General features: G+C 43.8%; 1 protein-coding gene across 1 annotated transcript in view; it reads right to left on the reverse strand.

The window, feature by feature from the left end:
• The window catches only part of pigl (phosphatidylinositol glycan anchor biosynthesis, class L), a 107,863-nt gene that overhangs the window by 22,812 nt on the left and 60,510 nt on the right, over positions 1-24,541 (reverse strand). The window contains exons 3-6 of the mRNA XM_052035930.1: positions 19,668-19,721; positions 12,749-12,839; positions 5,262-5,329; positions 518-549 (exon numbers count right to left, since the gene is read on the reverse strand). Coding sequence (XP_051891890.1) covers positions 518-549; positions 5,262-5,329; positions 12,749-12,839; positions 19,668-19,721 — 245 coding nt within the window. The remainder of the gene's footprint in view (positions 1-517; positions 550-5,261; positions 5,330-12,748; positions 12,840-19,667; positions 19,722-24,541) is intronic.

Below are 24,541 nucleotides of genomic sequence, written 5' to 3' on the forward strand. Positions count from 1 at the left end.
TCAATAGCAACAAGTCAGATTGAAAAATTAAACCAAAACTTTCAAGGAAATTTGCATCTAACCTCTCCTTTGGTTGAGAAAAGTAGTAGATGTGATTATGTGGAGCAAATTCCAAGGTCAAGATTAGTTTCCTGGTGACTGAACAAAGCTGAAAGAGTATATTAATACCAAATGAACTACTCCAACCCAATGCACTGCATTTTATATCTGTTTTAAGAGTGACTGCAATGATCTATAATCATGCAGTGCCAATGCAGTGAGAGTGCTGCAGTTAGTATCAGATTATATGGTAACACACTTCAGGGGATTCATTCTCAGAAGTTACAAGATGGACTTCAGAATCCTGAAATGTTGCACAAACATTTTAGTAATGAAATCCAATTTGGTAGTAAGTCCTCAAGAAGAAATAGGTCACTGTTTACTCAGTGAAGTACAGCTTCAGCGGCAAATGTCTAAGAATTAGAAGATAACGTAGGGTTACCTGCAGAGGTTTACTGAAGACCAAAATTACTCTTACCATTAGGCAGTTTCTTCTCTGAGCAAAGTCTCCTGTGAACATATAGCAGACACAATGGAAGTAGAATTTTATAGTCCAGAAAGTGAACATTCAGTCCACTGTTTGTGTACTAGTTCCGTGAAACAAACCCTCCCCTCCTGATACTGCTTTATCTATCGCACCACACCATCCCTTTATTCGTTCAAGGAAAGTGGAAATCACAAACTTTCCTTCCAAAGGCAGCAGAAATGGGAGTTTCCAGGCTGCAGGCAGAGCAGAGCAGAGTGGCAGCAGGAAAGTTTAAAACTGCGTTGTGAGTTGAGCTGAGCTAGTGAGTTTCCAGCACATACACACTAGGGGCAATTTAGAGCAGCTAATTAATCTACCAACAAAGGATCATAAATATTTATACTGAGAGCAATGGTTTTTAATGTTCCTTGAGATACCTAGCCCACTTATACTCTTTGCCAATAGACCAGGTTAAATGTAACCACTTACTAGACAAGCCCTATCAGGGTCTGGCTCAGATAATGAATTCTTGTCCTAAATCAAACCCTGATGACAATGGCATTTAATTTCAGCCCAGTAGCACTTGCAAGGAGGGGAAGGAATGGTTTAAAAATGCTCTAGTGACAGCAGTCATTTTGAGAAGTCCTGTGCTTGAGGAGTAAGTGCACAGGTTTTGACAAGAGAGGCTTTAGCGGGGAGGCCAAGGGTGACAAGGTAAGTCAAGGTAAGAACTTCCCATTCCTTTCTTTCTCTTAAGGCAGCAGTAACTTGAGGTAGAAATGGCAGCCAGTGGTGTGATGTGCGACTGCTGTGAAATGTGGGAGATCAGGGAGAAATCAGGTTTCTTGACAACTACATTTGCACAAAGTGTATCCAGCTGCAGCTCTTCTCAGATCGCATGGATCAGTGGAGCAGCAGAGAGGAGGCAGAAAGTATCATTGATAGGAGCTTCACTATTTCAGCCAGATAGATAGATGACCACCAGGAGGGGCAAGCAGGAAGTGCAGGAATCTTCTGTGGTTACTCCCCTCTCTAAAAATTATACCACTTTGAATAGTGTTGGGAAAATGGGCTCTCAGAGGATATCAACAACAGATCAGTGGCACCACAACTGGCTCTGTTGTACAGCAGGGAAAGTCAAAGTCGAGGTGAGCAGTCATGACAGGCGCCTTGAAAGTCAGAGACATAGATTGGTGTTTCTGTGGCTGCGAGCGAGACTCCAGGATAGTATGTTACCTTTCTGGTGCAGGATCAAGGATGCCTCTATGAGCGGGTGCAGAACACTTTGAAAGGGGAGAGTGAGTGGCCAGATGTCGTACTCCATATTGTACTAACGACACTGGCAGAAAGAGAGACGAGGTCCTGCATAGTGAATATAGGGAGTTAGGCTGAAACTTAAAAAGCAGGACCTCAAGGATTGCAACCTTAGGATTACTCCTGGTGCCACATGGTAGCAAGGTTAGGAGTAGGAGGATGAGGCAAATGAATGCATGGCTGAAGCAGGCAGGAGGACTTCAGCTATTTGGACTATTAGGATCTCTTCTGGGGTAAAGTTGACCTGTACTGGAGGGACAGGTTGCATCTGAACTGAAGGGAAAACAAAATCATAGCAGGGAGGTTCGCTGGTGCTACTTAGGAGGGTTTAAAACAGTAAGGCGGGTGACTGGGTGGGACCCAAAGTAGTCGTGTAAGAGATGAGAATGTCGAAGCTAATATAGAGGTTAAAGCAAGCAACTAGACAGGCTAGGCAGGGACACGAAAGGGAGTGTGGAAGGTCTGATAGGCTAAACTGCAATTACTTTAATGCAAGAAGCCTCACAGATAACGCAAATGTACTCAGAGCATGGATCAGCACATGGGATTGTGATACTATTGGTATTATAGAAAGATGGTTGAGGGATGAACAGGACTGGTAGCTCAATGTTCCTGGGTATCAATGCTTTCTTTTCCTACATTGTTAGATCTAGATGAGGAAAGATGGGAGGGGGCTTGAATGCAGCACAGAAATCAGCACAGAGTGGATGGGCTAACTGGCCTTTCCCCGTGCCATATATCCTACGTAAGATTCACAAGTCTTGCAGCGACACTGAAAGTTATTGGGAATCAAAGGAAAATGCTTAATTCAAAATTGATTATAGGCAGAAATTGAAAGGTAACAGTTGACTTTAGTGGCTGGAGTGGACTGTATGTAGGGGAATTCCTCTTACTAATTATGATACATCCTTTTAACTTTCCAACTGATTAAAGTAATTGAATATTGAAAACAGAACAGTGCAGTACAGGAACAGGCCCTTCGGCCCACCATGTCTGTGCAGACCATGATGCCAATCTAAGCTAATTCCTTTTGCCTGCACATGGTCCATATCCCTCCACTCCCTGCTTGATCATGTGCCTGTCTAAATGCTTCTTAGACGTTGCTAAGCTATCTGCTTCCATACTTCCTCTGGCAGCGCATTCCAGGTACCTACCACACTCTGTGTAAAGGAAAAACTTGCCTTATAAGTATCCTTTAAACTTTTCCCCTCTCATCTTAAAGCTATGCGCTCTAATATTTGACATTTCTACCCTAGGGAAAAAGACTATCTACTAATGCAGGGTTTCCACCCGAAACGTCAACAATTCCTTTCCTCCCTCAGATGCTGCTTGACCTGCTGAATTCCTCCAGCAGATTGTTTGCTTCCAGCATCTGCAGTCTCTTGTGTCTCAACTCTGACTGTCTACTCTATATGTGCCTCTCATAATTTTATAAACTTCTATCAGGTCTCCCCTCAGCCTCTGACACTCCAGAGAAAACAATCCAAGTTTGCCCAACCTCTCCTTGTGGGTAATACACTCTAATCCAGGCAACATCCTGGTAAAACTCTTCTGCACCCTCTCCATAGGCTCCACATCCTCCTTGTAATGTGGCTACCAGAACAGCACGCAATACTCCAAATGTAGAGTTTTATACAGCTGCAACACAACTTGCCAACATTTATACTCAACACCCCGTCTGATGAAGGCAAGTATGCCATACGCTTTGTACCCTATCTACTTGTGTTGCTACTTTCAGGGAGCAATAGACTTCCACCCCAAGATCCCTCTGTGCAAAAAAGCTTTAGGGTCCTGCCACTTACTGCAGACTTTCCTCTTGCAGTTGACCTCCTAAAGTGCAACAATCACACTTGTCTGGATTAAACTCCATCTGCCATTTTCCTGCCCACTTTTCCAAATGGTATACATCCTGCTGAATCTTCTGACAACCTTCCTCACCGTCAACAACTCCCCAATTTTTGTGTTGTCTGCAAACTTACTAATCAGCCCACCTACATTTTTGTTTGTGATAAATGTAAATGATTTGGACAACAGAGGTCCCAGCACTGATCCTTCCCTGACACCACTGGTCACAGACCTCCAGTCAGAATAACACCGCTCCTAATGATTGGGTAGAATAATAAGACATAATATTGTTGGGCAGTTTTACTTTACCCAATTAGACCAGCTGGCACTGTTGGTCTTATTTTAGCTACAGATACTCGGGAACTGATTGGCTACCCAACTATCGTTACTTTTTCTTTCTCAACTGATGCCCTATTTGTTGATTATTTTAGTCGCGCTGGTCATAACTGGAATCCCGCTTTTCTTTTTCTAATTTAGAGACTAGGTTGGCGACTAGTAGTGTTCCGCAGGGATCCGTTCTGGGACCCCTGCTCTTTGTGATTTTTATAAATGACTTGGATGAGGAAATAGGTTAGTAAGTTTGCAGATGACACGAAAGATGGAGGTGTTGTGAATAGTGTAGAAGGTTACAACAGGATATAGACAGGATGCAGAGTTAGGTGGAGAAGTGGCAGATGGAGTTCAATCCGGAAAAGTGTGAAGTGATACACTTTGGAAGAACAAACTTGAAGGTGGAGTACAAGATCAATGGCAGGATTCTTAGCAGTGTGTAGGAACAGAGGGATCTTGGGGTCCAAGTCCATGGATCCCTCAAAGTTGCCACGCAAGTTGGTAGGATGGTTAAGGCGGCATATGTTGTGTTGGCCTTCATCAGTCGGGGGATTGAGTTCCAAGAACCACAAGGTAATGTTGCAGCTCTATAAAACTCTGGTTAGACCACCCACACTTAGAGTACTGTGTTCAGTTCTGGTCGCCTCATTATAGGAAGGATATGGAAGCTTTAGAGAGGGTGCAGAGGAGATTTACCAGGATGCCTGCCATGTCTTATGAGGAAAGCTTGAGTGAGCTAGGGCTTTTCTCTTTGGAGAAATGGAGGATGAGAGGCGACTTGATAGAGGTACATAAGATTATGAGAGCCAGCACCTTTTTCCCAGGGCAGCAATGGCCAATACTGGAGGACATCAATTTAAGGTGAGCGGAGGTAAGTTTAGGGGAAATGTCAGAAGTAGGTTTTTTTTTACACAGAGAGTGGTAGGTGCCTGGAACGCACTGCCAGGGATGGTGGTGGTAGAGGCTGATACAAAAGGAACATTTAAAGACTCTTGCATAGGCACATGGATATAAGAAAATGGAGGGTTATGGGCTGTGCAGGAGGGAAGGGTTAGATTGATCGTGGAGTAGATTTATATAGGTCGGCACATCATCGTGGGCCGAAGGGCCCGTACTGTGTTGCACTGTTCTATGTTATACGATTGTCAGTATTATCAGTTCTCTCTAATGAACTCACAGTTAAGTGTACTTAAGGACGTTTATGAACCAAATATTTGTGACCCAAGAAAGGAGAGAAACAGCTGACGATGAATGACTCAGAATTTACCTGACAGCATAGTAAACAGCAGTATGGTTGGCATGTCCACTCACTCCAGTTTTATCAAACGTCATCACCTGCAAGAGAATGAAGGATAACACACATTGCAGCCTGTTGCCCATTTTATTGCTTAATACAGAGAAACTCTTAAAATCATATGTGGAAGTGAGCTGGGGTGAAGAGGAAAGTGACAATATCTATTGTGGTGAGATGCAGGGTGGATGAGGTTCCAGGAAGGGATGCAGGAACCACTCATTTTAAAGGTAGGGATGAGGGAGACAGTGGATAGTGTTTGGTTTTGGATAGATTCACATGAACGGTGAATATTGTGGAATACAGCAGCTTTGTGCTCCATTCCGTCTGGTCCATAATAAACCCATCACGATGAAGATTTTAACTGCTTGTTCAAATCGTTAGAGTGTCTATCTTGAGTTACGATAGTGCAGGATTATCATTGCAACAACCCTGAAAAAACCTTGATGCCCTTTCAGCTCAATGGATGTCTCCAAAACAACCACATAAAATAAAATAAAACAAACTAGCCCCAAATAGAGGAGAAAAAATGTTTCATTAATGGTAAGTCTAACATTAGTAGTAGGGAAATCATTGGAAAAAATTCTAAGGGACAGAATTAATTTGCATCTGGTGAGACAGGGATTGATCAGGAATGTGAGGTGTTACATTTTGGAAGCACTAATAAGGTTAGTACATACACAATGAATCATAGGACTCTAGGAAGTACTGAGAAACATAAGGTAATTGGTATACAAGGATCCCAAAGACAGCAGCTCGGGTCATTATGGTGGGTAAGAAGGCTTACAGGATACCAGCCTTCATTAGTCAAGGCAGAGAACATAAAAGCAGTGAAGTTCTGGTACAACTATATAAAACATAAATGGGGTCATTGCTGGAGAAATGTGTGCAGTTCTAGTCACCATATGAAAGAAAAGATGTGATTGCACTGTAGAGAATGCCGAGGTGATTCAGCAGGGTGTTGCCCGGGATGGAGCCTTTCAGATACAAGGAAGGACTGGATAGGCTGGGTTTGTTTTCCTTGGAGTGGAGAAAGATGAGGGGTGACCTGATTAAGGTATACAGGATTATTGGGGGCATGGATGGGGAAGATAACAAGAATTGTTTACCCTGAGCAGAGGTAGTTATGACCAGAAGGTACAGCTAGGAGGGGATCTGAGGAGGAACTTTTTCATCTGGACGATAGTCGAAATCTGTATTCATTGCCTGAGGGGACAAATTTGTACGACATTTAAGTATTTAGATAGAACTTGAAACTACAAGGCATAGGAGGCTGGGGCTGTGCTGGGAAATGGAATTAATATAGATGGGTTTTTGATAGTTGGCACAGACACTGTGGGTCGAAGGTCCTGTTTCCACAATGTGTTATGCTGTGACTCTACCACTCTGTGACCTGGTCTAAGAGCAATGAAGGACTGAGGAGAAAAAGTTAGTGGTCCCTGACTCACGTGGGCCTCAAAGGGAACAGGGCTCTGCCCACTGCCTCACTCAAGACTTGATCTGGATGCATTTACAGGGAAGTGGGTGCAGCTGGGCCTTGGTCCACACAGATAATTATTAAGCTTATTCAGGACATGTATTTATCTATGTAGGGTATAATATGCAAGTTTATCATGTCTCTCCAAAAGATTTTAGATTTAAATTCCTGTGCATACCCCTGGCATCACCATTCACAGCTGTGTATTCTCCTGCACCATTGTTACATCGTGGCAGGACGAGCAACTCCACAGCTGAAGTATAAACTGACATATAATTACACAAGATTTAAGGCACAGAGGCAGCTTTTTGCCCCAAACAGACCCTGTGGTGCAGTCAAGCTGTCTGTCCCAAGCTTTTCTCTAACATGTCTACACACAACGTAAAATGATGTCCCAGTGACTACAGGGATCTGGGACAAATGGAATAACTGGAAAGCTCTTTCAAAGAACTGGCAAAAGGACAATGGGATGAGTGTCCTGTGCTGGTAGTGATTCTGAGTCTTCACAGAAATTGCAATCTAGCAAAAAATTGAGAAAAAAATTAGGCTTGGAAAGTGTTCAAACTACCTCATACCTTCATGAGTTGAAACAAGAATTGTACAATCTACAGTGACTGACATCTTTCCACCTCTTATATTAACCAAATGGTCTTCATCAGAAAACGCAAGGTTGAAGCAAGGAAAAGTTAAACATAAAATACCCTCTTAATGGATTAAACCACAAACTTCTTCCAATTATTGCATTGCCAATTGAAACATTTTTGGTACGTGGTTCAGGTAAAATGCCTGGGATGTTACTCAGAAGCGAGTTTGAAATTGCTCGGAGAGCTTACAGGGTTTAATTGAGGAATGCATTGGAGAAGCAAAAGACTACGTGTTGCTGCTCTTGTCACATGAATAAATTAATTCAGTTTAATCAAACACAAACTGCATTTATCAAATCCAAGCCAGCTCTTCTTAACTAACAACATTTTCCAACTAGCGGCACAGTGGCACAGCTGGTAGAGCCACTGCCTCACAGCGCCAGAAATCAGGATTCAATCTTGACCTTGAGTGCTGTCTGTGTAGAGTTAGCACTTTCTCCCTGTGATCATGTGGGCCTCCAGATGCTCCAGTTTCCTTCCATGTCCCAGAGACATGTGCCTAGGTAGATTCAGTAGCACTGTAAATTGCTCCTAGTGCATAGGTGAGTGGTAGAATTTGTGGGAAGATGATGAGAATTTGGGGGGAATAAAAATAAATGGGAATTAATGCAAGTGGTTGGTTGATGGTTGGCATGGACTCAGTGGGCCGAAGGCCCTGTTTCCATACTGTATTTCCCTATGTCTCCATCAAATATTGTAAATGTTTCTCGATTCCCAAAATGTTTTGCACAACTGAGGCTAAACAGACTAGCCAGTCATTGGCAAGCACATCCATACACCTCTCTATTAGTAAGGGTGTTATGCTTCCCATTTCTCAGGCCTCACATGTATCTGGGCAGAATTAGAAGATTATGGCAAAACCTGTGCAAACTCCAGCTCCACCTCCCTCAGCAATTCCAATTTATCTCCCTCTCTGGTATTCAAGTATGATCACTACTGATCCCAGAAATCAGTCTCCAAATGTATGGATCAGGAAATATGCCAGGACAAGTTGGATCAATATTCTCTTCTACTGTTGGTCCAAATTACATAATGATGTTATAGAATCAGAGAACAGTACAGCACAATACAGGCCCTTCGGCCCACAATGTTGTGCCGACCTTTAAACCTCGCCTAAGACTATCTAACCTCTTCCTCCCACGTATCCTCCTATTTTAAATTCATCCATATGCTTATCTAACAATTTCTTGAATTTGACCAATGTACCTGCCTCCACCAGCACCCCAGGCAGCGCATTCCATGCCCCAACCACTCTCTGGATAAAAAACCTCCCTCTGATATCTCCCTTGAATTTCCCACCCATTACTTTAAAGCCATGCCCTCTTGTATTGAGCATTGATGCCCTGGGAAAGAGGCGCTGGCTGTCCACTCTATCTATTCCTCTTAATATTTTGTACACCTCTATCATGTCCTCCCTCATCCTCCTTCTCTCCAAAGAATAAAGCCCTAGCTCATAATTTATTTAGTCTCTACTCATAATCCATACTCTCTAAACCAGGCAGCATCCTGGTAAATCTCCTCTGCGCCCTTTCCAACACTTCCACATCCTTCCTATAATGAGGCGACCAGAAGTGGACACAGTGCTCCAAGTGTGGTCTAACCAGAGTTTTGTAGAGCTGCATCATTACCTCACGGCTCTTAAACTCGATCCCACGAATTATGAACACTAACATCCCATAAGCTTTCTTAACTACCCTATCCACTTGTGAGGCAACCTTCAGTGATCTGTAGATATGAACCCCAGATCCCACTGCTCCTCCACACTACCCAGAATCCTGCCACTAATTTTGTACTCCGCCTTGGAGTTTGTCCTTCCAAAGTATACCACCTCACACTTCTCCAGATTGAACTCCATCTGCCACTTCTCAGCTCAGCTCTGCATCCTATCAATATCCCTCTATGATTCTGTTACTACTCATTTTGGTCTCTTTGTAGAAGAGTGCTGAGCTCACCTATCATAGGCTGTTTCCTCCCAGATCATTAAGTCAAGCCCAGCAAGTAACAGCTTCTGCTTGATGTAGGCCTTGAAGCAGAGTTTGGGATGACCAACCTTGCTACTGTCTTTTTGAAATTCAGAACTTTTCCATGTGTATGATGTGACAGAACCTGGTCATTTTCCTCCATGCTATCAAGGCGTTCATACCTGTAGTACTTTGATATAGGTGATTCTGTTAGACTATATAATAACATGCTGAAATTTTTGAAGGCAGTAAATTTTGTTGATGTTGAAAATAGGGGCAGGTCTCCAGTGTACAGAGGATAAGAAAACTCAATACACTTGCTATTACTGGGACCTCCTCAGTGCAAGAGGTTTAGAGAGGGTAGAATTTGTCAGTGCATGCAGGAGGATTTCTTAAATTAGTGAAGAGAGCAGGGGCCATATTGGACCTGGTGTTGGGAAATGAGCCTGGCCAGGTGACTAACATATCAGTGAGAGAACATTTAGCGAACAGTGACCACAACTCCTTAAGTTATAATATGGCTATAGATAAGGATAAAATGGATCTTGCGGGAGAGTATTAAATTGGAGCAGGGCAAATTACAAGAGAATTAGGTAGGAGCGAGGGAGAGTGAATTGAGAACAGCTGTTTTTGGGCAAGTCCACATCTGACATGTGGAGGGTGTTTAAAGACCAACTACACAGAGTACAGGACAGGTATGTTCCAGTAAGAAGGAAGTACAAGGATGGCAAGGTCAGGGAACCTTAGATGTCAAGAGAGGTGGTGAATTAAGTGAAGAAGAAAAAGGAAGCGTATGTAAGGATTAGGAAGCTAAAATCAAATGGAGCCCTTGAGGATTATAAAGAAGCTAAAAAAGAACTCAAGAAGGGAATTAGGAGAGCCAGGAGGGGCCACGTCAAGTCCTTAGCAAGTAGGATTAAAGAGAATCCCAAGGCATTCTATATATGCCTCAGAGGTTAACTAGGGAGATGGTAGGGTCACTCAAGGATAAAGGAGGGAACATATGCATGGAGATGGAGGATTGGGTGACGTCCTAAATGAGTACTTTGCATGGGTATTAACAAAGGAGAAGGACATGGAGGATACTGAGGTCAGTGTGGAGCATACTAATTTGCTGGGGCATTTTGAGAAAAAGAAAGAGGTAGTGTTGGGTCTCTTAAAGAACATTCCGGTGGATAAGTCCCCAGGGTCTGATGGGATATACCCCAGGTAATTGAGAGAGGCAAGAGATGAGGTTTCTGGGGTCTTCACCAGGCTCCTCATGTCCTCTCTAGCTAAAGGCAACGTCCCAGAGGACTGGTGAGTAGCTAATATTGTTCAGTTATTCAATAAGGGATATGGGTATGATCCTGGAAACTATACAGCAGTGAGTCTCACATCAGTGGTAGGGAAGCTTTTGGAGAGGATTTTTAGGGTAAGATTTACCAGCATTTGGCCTAATTAGGGTCAGTCAGCATGGCTTTGTGTGGGGCAAGTCATGTCTTCATAACTTGATTGAGTTTTTTGAGGAGGTGATGAAGGTGATTAATGAAGGTACAGCTGTAGATGTTGTCTACATGGATTTTAACAGTGTTTGACAAAGTCCCTCATGGTAGGCTCATCCAGAAGATTAAGATGCATGGGATCCACAGTAACTTGGTTGTTTGGATTCAGGATCAGCTTGCCCATAGAAGACAGAGGGTAATACTAGAGATAGAGGATAGTGGGCGATGGGACTTATTCTGGCTCGAGGTCCGAGAGTTGTGGTGTACTGCAGAGTTCCGTACTGGGACCTCTGCTGTTTGTGATATGTATAAATGACCTGGATGAAAATGTGGATGGGAGGGTTAGTAAGTTCTCAGACAATACAAAGATTGGTGGTGTTGTGGATAGTGTAGAAGATTGTCAAAGGATACAGTGGGATATAGATCAGTTGCAGATGTGGGCGAAGAAATGGCAGATGGAGTTTAATCCAGCCAAATGCGAGTTGTTACACTTTGGGAGAACAAATATAAAGGGACAATAGACAGTTAATGGCAAGACCCTTACAGTGTTGATGTACAGAGGGACCTTGGGTTCCAAGTCCACAACTCCCTGAAAGTGGCTGCAGAGGCTGATAGGGTGGTAAAGAAGACATATCGCATGCTTGCCTTTCTTCGTCAAGGCATCGAGTTCAAGAGTCAAGAAGTTATGTTGCAGCTTTATAAAACTCTAGTTAGGCCACATCTGGATATTGCAATCAATTCTGGTCGCCCCCATTATAGGAAAAATGTGGAGGCTTTTGAGAGGGTGCAGAAGAGGTCTATCAAGATGCTGCCTGGATTAGAGGTCACGTGCTATGAGGAGAGGCTAGACTCAGAGGTTTTCTCTGGAGCGATGGAGGCTGAGGGGAGACCTGAGAGAAATTTATAAGATTATGAGAGGCATAGGTAGAGCAGACAGCCGGTATCTTTTCCCAGGGTCGAAATGCTAATACTAGAGGGCATGCATTTAAGGTGAGAGGGGGCAAATTCAAAGGAAATGTGCAGGGCGAGTGTTTTTTTTAATATACAGAGAGTGGTGGGTGCCTAGAATGTGCTGCCAGGGATGGTAGTGGAGGCAAATATGACAGAGGCATTTAAGAGGCTCTTAAATAGGCACATGAATGTGCAGAGAATGGAGGGATATGGACATTGTGTAGGCAGAAGGGTTTAGTTTAGTTAAGCATTTAATTACTTCGGCACAACAAGGTTGACATAATAAAACATAGAACAGAACAGCCTGTTCCTGTGCTGTTCTGTTCTATGTTTTATTACGTCAACCTTGTTGCCTTTTTCAGGCTTTCAGCAGGTGACTGAAAACACTGAAAGAACTTTCAGTACATTTACGGTGCTGAAAGTTCTCTGTCAATGCTGGTGTCATAGGCTACTATGCTATGTAAGGAGCAGAAAGACTGATATTGTATAATTAGCAATTGTTCACTTTTACTCTAGTAATTTCCCATCCACAGATGTTAGGATAAGTAGTCTATAATTTCTCAGTTTTCTTCCTTCCTTTCAAATAGGCATATCTGTGCCCCTGGTAATTCAGGGTATAGAAAACAAAAGATCCAGTTCAAAGGGCAGTTCTACTGCTCTTGTAAGGCGAGGACCTCCACAGTCAAACGTGCCTATTGGAGTGCAATAACATCATTGGGGTTGTTTAACACAGATGATAGAGATAGTTACCCTTCTAGGAAATAAAGCAAGTTATGTCAGAACACATGAAATGTGCAACATAAAATGATCGCTGCTAAATGAAGTTAAAAACCAACCCAAAGTCAAAGTTCGAGAATCATTTACACAGGAGGGCATTCCCCCTAGGGGTGAAATTGATCAACAAAAGCCAAGCGAGATCAGAAAGGAAGACAGTATTTGGACTCACCAGATTGATATCACGTATTTTTATGTGCTTGAGGATAAGCAGAGCAATAAGCTCTGGGTCCCACTGTACCCCAGGATGGTCTGGAAGATCGCTACAGAAAACAAAATTTACAACAAATTCAGATGTTAATGGAAAAGGAAATCTTGGAATCCAGCTTGTCTCATCAACTTCTGAGGCTCTATTATATGGCAACTGGTCGGACTATACTTTAGTCTGTTTTCCACATACCCTTGTAATAAACATTGTTCCTGAAATAGCCCATACATTCTAGTGATTTACAAACAATGTTCTGGCAGAACAGTTCAACTTTTAAGAATGCTGTACCAAGGTTTTTCTTCTAATCACCAAGCTGTTGTGTTACAAGTGCTAGAGGTCGCGTTTTCCTAAATTCAATGCAAAAACAGCATTTTCACAAGTATTTGGATCATACAAACCAACTTATGATCCCATGTCATGTTGTAGTTCTATCAAAGCAGTGCTCAATGATTGACAAAATCATATGCTGCTGACAGGCTGATAAAAATGACACCACCCAAAGAGCTTTTTTAAACAATACCTCTGATGCACTGCATAAGATAAAGCACTTGGCTGGAGTACAAGCTATGTGCTACTCGGCAGGGTTTAAACTAGTGTGGCAGGGGGATGGGAACCAGAGCACTGGGTCAGAAAGCACAGGGATTGAGCGGAAGGTAGATGTCAGGGTCAGTAAAAACAGGCAGGAGCAAAAAAATAGAAACAATGGGACAGATGGTTTGAATTGTGTGTTTTTTAATGCTAGGAGTATTATGGGTAAGGGTGATGAACTTAGAGCATGGATCAGTACATGGAACTATGATGTTGTGGCCATTAGAGACCTGGTTGAGAGAGTGACAGGAATGGGTGCCTTATGTTCCAGAGTTTCAATGTTTTAGAAAAGATAGGGAGGTAAAGGTGGGGGGGAGGGGGGGAGTTGCACTATTAATCAGGGACAATATCACAGCTGTACTCAGAGGGGACATGATGGAGGGCTCGTCCACTGCGTCTATGTGGGTAGAACTCAAAAATAAGAAAGGTGTAATCACACTAATGGGAGTATACTACAGACCCCCTAATAGCTACTGGGACATTGAGGAACAGATATGCAGGCAGATTAGGGAAAGGTGCAAAACCAATAGGGTTGTTGTCATGGGGGCTTCAACTTCCCCAATATCAACTGGGATCTCCATAGTGTAAAAGGTTTAGATGGGGCAGAATTTATTAGGTGCATCCAGGGGCGTTTCTTAAATCAATATGTAGATTGTCCAACGAGCGGAGGGGCCGTACTGGACCTGGTGTTGGGTAATGAGCCAGGCCAGGTGACTGACCTTTCAGTGGGAGAACAGTTGGGGAACAGTGACAATAACTCCTTAAGTTTTAAGATAGCTATAGATAAGGATAAGTAAGGACCTTGCGAGAGAGTATTAAGTTGAAGCAGGGTAAATTATGAGAGCATTAGGCAGGGACTAGGGAGAGTTAATTGGGACTGGCTGTTTTTGGGCAAGTCCACATCTGACATGTGGAGGGTGTTTAAAGACCAACTGCATAGAATACAGGATGGGTTTGTTCCAGTAAGAAGGACGGCAAGGTCAGGGAACCTTGGATATCAAGAGAGGTGGTAAATTTAGTCAAGAAGAAAAAGGAAAAGTATGTAAAAAGAGGCAGGCACGGTAGCATAGTGGTTAGCATAATGCTTTACAGCGCCGGCCACTGTCTGTAAGGAGTTTATACATTCTCCCCGTGTCTGTGTGGGTTTCCTCCGGGTGCTCTGGTTTCCTCCCACATTCCAAAGACGTACAGGTTAGGAAGTTATGGGCATGCTATGTTGGCACCAGAAGCGTGGCGACACTTGCGGGCTGCCCCCCAAAATCACTACGCAAAAGATGTATTTCACTGTGTGTTTCGATATACATGTGACTAATAAAGATCTTATCTTAAAGCTTCAGAAGCTGGGATCAAACAGGACATTTGAGGATTATAAAGAAGCCAAAAAAGAACTCAAGAAAGGAATTAGGAAAGCCAGGAGGGGCCATGAAAAGTCCTTGGCAAGCAGGATTAAAGAGGATCGCAAGGCATTCTAATACATACATCAAGACCAGAGGATAACTAGGGAGAGGGTAGGGCCACTCAAGGATAAAGGGGGGGAACACATGCTTGGAAGCGGAGGATGTGGGTGAGGTCTTTAATGAGTACTTTGCATCAAGGGGAAGGATGTGGAGGATAGGGAGATCGGTGCCAAGCGTACTAATATGCATGGGCATTTTGAGATAAAGAAGGAGGTAGTGTCGGGTCTCTCAAAGAGCATTAAGATGGATGTCCCCAGGGCCTGATGGGATATACCCCAGGTTATTGAATGAGGCAAGAGATGAGATTGCTGGGGCCTTGACCAATATCTTTGTGTCCTCTCTAGCCACCGGTGAGTTCCTGGAGGAATGGCAAGTAGCTAATGCTGCTCCATTATTCAAGATGGGAAATAGGGATAATCCTGGAAACTATAGACTGGTGAGTCTCATGTCAGTGGTAGGGAAGTTACTGGAGAAGATTCTTAGGGATAGGATTTATGAGCATTTGGAAAACCACTTCCTAATTAGGGACAGTCAACGTGGCTTTGTGTGGGACAAGTCATGCCTTTCTCACTTAATTGAGTTTTTTGTCGAGGTGACGAGGGTGATGGTGAAGGTAGAGCTGTGGATATTGTCAACATGGATCTTAGTAAGGTGTTTGACAAGGTCCCTCATGGGAGGCTCATCCAGAAGATGAAGATGCATGGGATCCACGGTGAACTGGCCGTTTGGATTCAGAACTGACTTGCCCATAGAAGACAGGGTAGTGGTCGATGGGACTTATTCTAGCTGGAGGTCTGTAAGTAATGGTGTTCCTCAGGGATCCCTACTAGGACCTCTGCTGTTTGTGATGTATATATATGACCTGGATTAAAATGTACTGGGGTGGGTTAGTACATTTGCAGATGATACAAAGATTGGTGGTATTGTGCATAGTGTAGAAGACTGGCAAAGGATACAGCAGGATATAGATCAGTTGCAGATATGGGCAGAGAAATGGCAGATGGAGTTCAACCCAGCCAAGTGTGAAGTGTTGCACCTTGGGAGATCAAATGTAAAGAGGCAGTATACTGTTAATGGCAAGACCCTTAACAGTGTTGATGAGCAGAGGGATCTTGGGGTCCAAGTTCATCACTCCCTGTAAGTGGCTACACAGGTTGATAGGGAGGTAAAGAAGGCATATGGCATGCTTGCCTTCATTATTTGAGGCATTGAGTTCAAGAGTCAGTAAGTTGTGCTGCAGCTTTATAAAACTTTAGTTAGGCTGCAGCTGGAGCATTGCATTCAGATCTAATCACCCCATTATTAGAAGGATGTCGAGCCTTTGGAGGTTTACCAGGATGCTGCCTGGATTGGGGTCATGTGTTATGAGGAGAGGTTGGACAAACTTGGGTTGTTCGCTCTGGAGCGACCAAGGCTGAGGGGAGATCTGGTAAAGGATTATAAGACTGTGAGAGGCATAGATAGAGTAGACAGTCAGTATCGTTTTCCCAGGGTTGAAATGTCTAATACCAGAAGCCATGCATTTAAGGTGAAAGGGGGATAAGTTCAAAGGAGATGTGTCAGGCAAGTATTTTACACAGAGTGGTGGGTGCCTGGAATGTGCTGCCTGGGGTGGTGATGGAGGCAAATACGATAGGGGCATTTAAGAAGCTCTTAGATAGATACATGAATGTGAGGGAAATGGAGGGATATGGACATTGTGTAGGTGGAAGGGATTAGTTTAGTTGGCCATTTGATTAGTAATTTAATTGGTTCAGCACAACATTGTGGTACTGTGCCGTTCTGTTCTATGTTTTATGTTAACAGGTCCCAGTACGGATCCCTGCAGAACATTGACTTCCAGCCAGAATATGACCCATCAACAACTACCCTCTGTCTTCTATTGACAAGCCAATTCTGAATCCAAATGGCCAAGTTGAATACCTTACTTAAATCCATGTTGACAACATCCACTGCTCTACCTTCATCGATCACCTTCATCACCTCCTCAAAACACTCATTCAAATTAGTAAGCTATGACCTGCCCCAGACCAAAACCATGCTGTTTGTCCCTAATTAGGCCATGGTTTTCCAACTGCTCATATATCCAATCCCTAAGATAGCAATAACTTCCCTACCACGGACATAAAACTCACTGGTTTATAATATCCAGGATTATCTCTATTTCCCTTCATGAACAGAAGAACAACATTAACTACTCGTCAATCCTCTGGGGCTGTGGCTACAGAGGACACAAAGCTCTTGGTCAAGGCCCCAGCGAGCTTTGGGAACAGATATTCTTGGGGAAGTGCACAGCGGAAATGTGGAGGTTGTTTAAGGAATACTTGCATGAGGCTCTGGATTGGTTTGTCCCATTGAGGCAGGGTAAGGATGGTAGAGTGAAGGAACCGTGGTTGACACGAGATGTAGAATATCTTGTCAAGAGGAAGAAAGAAACTTACCTGAGGTTTAGAAAGCATGGATCAGACAGGGCTCTGGAGAGTTACAAGGTAGCCAGGAGGGAGCTTAAGAATAGTCTTAGGAGAGCTAGAAGGGGGCATGAGAAGTCCTTAGCGAGTAGGATCAAGGAAAACCCCAAGGCGTTCTACACATATGTGAAGAATAAGAGGATGACTAGAGTAAGGGTAGGACCGATCAGGGATAAAAGAGGAAACATGTGCCCGGAGTCGGAAGAGGTGGGGGGGGGGGGGGGTGTGAGGGTGTCCTTAATGAATACTTTGCTTCAGCATTCACCACAGAGAGAGACCTAGATGTTTGTGAGGATGGTGTATGAAAGGCTGATATGCTAGGGCATGTCGACGTGAGGAAAGAGGATGTGCTGGAACTTCTGAAAAACATTAGGATAGATAAGTCACCGGGGCTGGACCGGATATATCCAAGGTTATCACAGAAAGCAAGGGAAGAGATTGCTGCACCTTTGGTGACGATCTTTGCATCCTCACTGGCCACTGGAATAGTGCCAGATGATTGTAGGGTGGCAAATGTTGTTCCTTTGTGTAAGAAAGGGAGTAGGGATAACCCTGGGAATTACAGACCAGTGAGTCTTACTTCAGTGGTGGGCAAATTATGAGCATTTACAGAAGCATAAGCTGATTAGGGACAGTCAACATGGCTTTCTGAGGGGCAGGTCATGCCTCACGAGCCTGATTGAATTCTTTGGGAATGTGACAAAGCACATTGATGAAGACAGAGCAGTGGATGTGGTGGACATGGATTTTAGTAAGACATTTGATAAGGTTCCTCATGGAAGGCTTATTCAGAAAGTCAGGAGGCATGGGTTCCAGGGACACTTAGCTGTGTGGATTCAGAATTGGCTCACCCATAGAAGACAAGAGGGCAGTGGGAGATTGAGCATATTCTTCCTGGAGGTCGGTGACCAGTGGTGTTCCGCAGGAATCAGTTCTGGGACCCCTGCTCTTTGTGATTTTTATAAATGACTTGGTACTGGTATTGGTTTATTATTGTCACTTGTCCTGAGGTACTGTGAAAAACTTGTCTTGAATACCGATTGTACAGGTCAATTCATTACACAGTGCAGTTACACTGAGATAGTACAGAGTGCATTGATGTAGTACAGGTAAAAACAATAACAGTGCAGAGTAAAGTGTCACAGCTACAGAGAAAGTGCAGTACAATAAGGTGCAAGCTCACAACAAGGTAGGTCATGACATCAGAGTCCATCTCATCGTATAAGGGAACACAGTGGGGTAGAAGCTGTCCTTAAGCCTGGTGGTATGTGCCATCAGGCTCCTGTATCTTCCACCTGATGGGAGGGGAGAGAAGAGAGAATGACCCGGGTGGGTGGGGTCTTTGGTTATTCTGGCTGCTTCGCCCAGGCAGCAAGAGGTAAAGACAGAGTCCAAGGAGGGGAGGCTGTTTTCTGTGATGCACTGGGCTGTGTCCACAACTCTCTGCAGTTTCTTGCTGTCCTGGGCAGAGCAGTTGCAGTACCAAGCTGTGATACATCCAGATAGGATGCTCTCTAGAGTGCATCGATAAAAGTTGCTGAGTGTCAAAGGGGACATAACAAATTTCTTTAGCCTCCTGAGGAAGTAAAGGTGTTGGTTAGCTTTCCTGCCCATGGCATCTACATGATTTGACCAAGACAGGCTATTGGTGATGTTCATTCCCAGGAACTTGAAGCTCCCAACCCTCTCGACCTCAGCACCGTTGATGTAGACAGGTGCATATACACCACCCCCTTTGCTGAGGTCAATGACCAGATCTTTTGTTTTGTTGACATTGAGGGAAAGGTTGTTGTCATGACACCATTCCACTAAGCTCTCTATCTCCTTCCTGTACTCCGACTCATCGTTGTTTGAAATATGGCCTACAACGGTGTTATCATCTGGAAATTTGTAGATGGAGTTAGAGCAGAACCTGGCTATACAGTTACGAATATATAGGGATTGGAGTAGAGGGCCGAGGACGCAACCTTGTGGGCCACCAGTGTTGAGAATAATTGTGCAGGAGGTATTGCTGCCTATCCTCACTGATTGCGGTCTGTTGGTCAGAAAGTCAAGGATCCAGTTATAGAAGGAGGTTTTGAGTCCTAGGAGTTTGGTGACGAGTTTGCTTAGGATTATAGTATTGAAGGCAGAGCTGTAGTCAATAAACAATAGTCTAACGTAGGTGTCTTTACTGTCCAGATGCTTCAGAGCTGAGTGTAGGGCCAGGGAGATGGCGTCCGCTGTAGACCTGTTTTAGCGATAGGCGAATTGCAGTGGGTCGAGATTGTCTGGGAGGCTGGAGTCGATGCGTGCCATGACCAGCCTCTCAAAGCACTTCATGATGGTGGATGTCAGAGCCACTGGTCAGTAGTCATTGAGGCATGTTACCTTGCTTTTCTTCGGTACCAGGATGATAGTGGTCTTCTTAAAACAGGAGGGAACCTGAGATTGAAGCAGGGAGAGGTTAAATATGTCTACAAATACTTCTGCACAAGATCTGAGCACACGGCCAGGGACACCATCTGGGCCAGATGCTTTCCTCATGTTCACTCTCTGGAAGATTGATCTTATGTCCTCAACGGCTCAACGGTGACCATGAGTTTAGTTGCATTGAAGGCTATCAGGGTGGGTGGTGACAATCATAAAACACTACAGCACAGAAAACAGGCCATTCAGCCCTTCTAGTCTGTGCCAGAACTTTATTCCACTAGTCCCATTGACCTGCACCCAGTCCATAACCCTCCAGACCTCTCCCATCCATGTATCTGTCCAATCTATTCTTAAGACTTAAGTGTGAGTCCACATTGACCATGTCAGACGGCAGCTTGTTCCACACTCCCTCCACTCTCTGAGTGAAGAAGTTCCCCCTGATGTTTCCCCTAAACCTTTCCCTTTTCACCCTAAAGCCATGTCCTCTCGTACTTATCTCTCCTAATCTAGGTGGAAAGAGCCTGCTCGCATTTACTCTGTCTATACTCCTCATAATTTTGTAAACCTCTATCAAATCTCCCCTCATTCTTCTACGCTCCAAGGAATAAAGTCCTAACCTGTTCAATCTTTCCCTGTAACTCAACTCCTGAAGACCCGGCAACTTTCTAGTAAATCTTCTCTGCACTCTTTCAATCTTACTGATATCCTTCCTATAGTTAGGTGACCAGAACTGCACACAATACTCCAAATTTGGCCTCACCAATGTCTTATACAACCTCACCATAACATCCCAACTCCTATACTCAGTACTTTGATTTATGAATGCCAGGATGTCAAAAGCTTTCTTTACAACCCTGTCTACCTGTGATGCCACTTTCAGGGAATTATGTATCTGAACTCCCAGATCCTTTGGTTCCTCTGCACTCCTCAGTGCCCTACCATTTACTGTGCATGTCCTACTTTGATTTGTCCTTCCAAAATGAAACACCTCACACTTGTCTGCATTAAATTCCATCTGCCATTTTCTGGACCATTTTTCCAGTCGGTCCAGATCCCTCCGCAAGCTTTGAAAGCCTTCCTCGCTGTCCACAATGCCTCCAATCTTAGTGTCATCAGCAAACTTGCTGATCCAATTTACCACATTATCATCTAGATCATTGATACAGACAACAAACAACAATGGACCCAGCACAGATCCCTGAGGCACACCACTAGTCACAGGCCTCCAGTCTGAGAAACAATCATCCACTATCACTCTCTGTCTTCTCCCACACAGACAATTTCGAATCCAATTTACAACCTCTCCGTGGATACCTAGTGTCTGAACCTTCTGAACTAACCTCCCATGTGGGACGTTGTGAAAGGCCTTACTGAAGTCCATGTAGACACATCCACAGCCTTCCACTTCGCTTCTGTTCAAAATGTGCATAGAATGCGTTAAGCTCATCAGGAAGGGATGTGCTGTTGTTAACTATGCAGCCCGTCTTCGTCTTGTAGCCTGTAATGGCATGTAAGCCCTGCCATATCTGACGGCTGGTCTGGGACTCTATTTTGAGTCAATATTGCCTCTTGGCATTCCTGATAGCTTTCCGAAGGTCATATCTTGATTTCTTGTACAGGTCAAGATCACCAGATTTGTGTGCAGCAGTCCTCGACTTCAGTAGAGAGTGGATCTCCCAGTTCATCCATGGTTTCCTGTTTGGGAACACCCGTATTGTCCTCTTTGGTACACAGTCCTCAACACACTTGCTGATAAAGTCTGTGATGGTGGTGGCATACTCATCCAGGCTCGCAGCTGATTCTTTGAACATGGATCAGTCCACTGTCTCAAAGCAGTCGTGTAGGAGCTCATCTGTTTCCTCAGACCAGCACTGTATAACTCTCTGTACCGGATCCTCCTGTTTCAGTTTCTGTTTGTATGCAGGGAGGAGGAGCACAGCTTGGTGGTCAGATTTACCAAAGCGAGGGCGAGGGGTGGCTTGGAAGGCATCTTTGATGGTTGTATAGCAGTGGTCAAGTCTGTTAGTGCCCCTGGTGGAGCAAGAGACGCACTGGTAGTATTTTGGTAACACACTCTTGGGGTTGGCCTGGTTAAGGTCACCTGCAATAATGCAGAGGGCCTCAGGGTATCCTGTCTCAAGGTTGTTGACCACGGAGTATAGTTCATTGAGTGCAGGCTTCATATCCGTCTGTGGTGGGATGTAGACTGCCATCAGGATCAAGTGAACTCCCTCAGCAGGTAGTATGGTCGACACTTCACCAGTAGATATTCCAGGCTGGGTGAGCAGGACCCCGCCAGGACTGTCACTTCCGAGCACCACGAGTTATTGATTCAGAAGCAGGCCCCTCTGCCCTTAACTTTGCCTGAGGATGCTGTACGATCCATTCGATGGATTGAGAAGCCCTCAGATTGTATGGCACAGTCAGGTGAAACAGGTCTAAGCCACATTTCAGTGAAACATAGCACATAGCAGTCCCTCAGTTCTCTTTGGTAGGTCAGTCTTGGCCTTAGTTCATGGATGAGGATGACGATGTGGAAGGGTGGGTTAGTAAGTTTGCTGATGATACAAAGGTTGGTGGTGGTGTTCTATAGTGTAGGAGGATGCTGTAGATTACAACAAGATATTGATAGAATGCAGACCTGGGCTGTGACGTGGCAGATGGAGTTCAACCCGGATAAGTGTGAAGCGATACACTTTGGGAGATCAAATTTGAAGGCAGAATACAAGGTTAACGGCAGGACTCTTAGCAGTGTGGAGGAACAGAGGGATATTGGGGTCCACGTCCATAGATCCCTCAAGGTTGCCGCACAGATCGATAGGGTTGTTAAGAAGGCGTACGGAGTGTTGGCCTTCATTAGTCGGGATATTGAGTTCAAGAGCTGTGAGGTGATGTTGCAGCTCTATAGAACTCTGGTCAGACCACAGTTGGAGTATTGTGTTCAGTTCTAGTCGCCTCATTATAGGAAGGATGTGGAAGCTTTAGAGAGGGTGCAGAAGAGATTTACCAGGATGTCGCCTGGATTGAAGAGCACGTCTTATGAAGATAGGTTGAGTGAACTAGGGCTTTTCTCTTTGGAGAGAAGGAGGATGAGAGGTAACTTGATAAACGTATACAAGATGATAAGAGACATAGATCGAGTGGACAGTCAGAGACTTTCCCCAGGGCGACAATGGATAACACGAGGGGGCATTATTATAAGCTGATTGGAGGAAGATATAAGGGGGATGTCAGAGGTAAGTTTTTTTTTTACACAGAAAGTGGTGGGTGTGTGGAACACACTGCCAGCAGAGGTTGTGGGGGCAGATACATTAGGGACATTTAAGAGACTCTTTTTTACTCTTTGTGTCTGTATACGTTGACTGTTATTATTGTAATCCCAATCTCTTTGTATCATGTGTATAATTACTACTGTTATGTTTATTAATTTGAAAATTAATAAAAAGATTGGAAAAGAAAGAAAGAGACTCTTAGATAGACACGTGAATGATAGAGAAATGGAGGGCTATGTGGGAGAGAAGGGTTAAGAACATAGAACAGTACAGCAGAATACAGGCCCTTCAGCCCACAATGTTGTGCTGACCTTTAAACCTTGCCTAAGACTATCTAACCCCTTCCTCCCACATTTCCCTCTATTTTAAATTCCTCCATATGCTTATCTAGTAAGCTCTTGAATTTTACCAATGTACCTGCCTCTACCACCGCTCCAGGCAGTGCATTCCATGCCCCAACCACACTCAGGGTAAAAAAAAACTTCCTCTGATATCTCCCTTGAACTTCCCATCCACTACTTTAAAGCCATGCCCTCTTGTATTGAGCATTGGTGCCCTGGGAAAGAGGCGCTGGCTGTCTACTCTATCTATTCCTCTTAATATTTTGTACACCTCTATCATGTCTCCTCCCATCCTCCTTCTCTCCAAAGAATAAAGGCTAGATAGATCTTAGAGCAAGATAAAATGTCAGCACAATATTGTGGACTGAAGGGCCTGTACTGTTCTATGTATACAATGCATACTAACACTAAGAAAATCATCTAAGTATTCACATAACTATCTCTATTTATCACTTAGTACAAGAGCTATTAAAGTTCTGCATTGGATAGTCAGGGTCTTCCAGGGACCCGATCAAATATTTACAGTGAAGATTGAAGATAATTTTATGAGGCTGAAAATCACATTGTCAAATGGGGTCAAGGATCATTATCTGGCTGATTGAAAGACGTGTAGTCACACACACAAATACACTCTAAAGAAAAATATTACTAAGAATGGTTGACAATTTTTTTCGGAAATACTTTGTCTTTGCTAATGAACATTTTTACTTTAAGAAAACAATTTAATAATTGATCCATTGCCTGATACATTAGGACAATGAGCTGAGATGAGCAAAGATATCTAAACTCACTCTGATACTTTTTATAACACAGGAGGCCATTCAGACCATGCCAACTCCCAGCAGAGTAATTCCATCAGACCTATTCCCCCATAGACCAGCAATTTATTTTCTCTCACATGATCTTTTGATAAGAATCAGAATTATTATCACTGACTTGGATGACGTGAAATGTGTTGTTCTGTAACAGTAGTACAGAGCAACGACATAAAATTACTATAAATTACAAAGATAAGTCAATATTGCAACAGAAAGGAATAATGAGATAGTGTTCGCGGGTTCAGGATAGGAGGGGGCAAAAATGAAAATAGTTCTCATTCTTTAAAAAGTATTTTGAGAAGGACTATCTAGAGGTTGGAGTGCTCTGTGTGAGATCCAAGTACAGAGGTTTTGACAAGTGAGGCTTCAGCAAGAAGGTAGTGGTGATGAAGTGAGTCAAG

This window comes from Pristis pectinata, chromosome 21 (genome assembly GCF_009764475.1).
Source record: "Pristis pectinata isolate sPriPec2 chromosome 21, sPriPec2.1.pri, whole genome shotgun sequence".
Lineage (NCBI taxonomy): Eukaryota > Metazoa > Chordata > Chondrichthyes > Rhinopristiformes > Pristidae > Pristis > Pristis pectinata.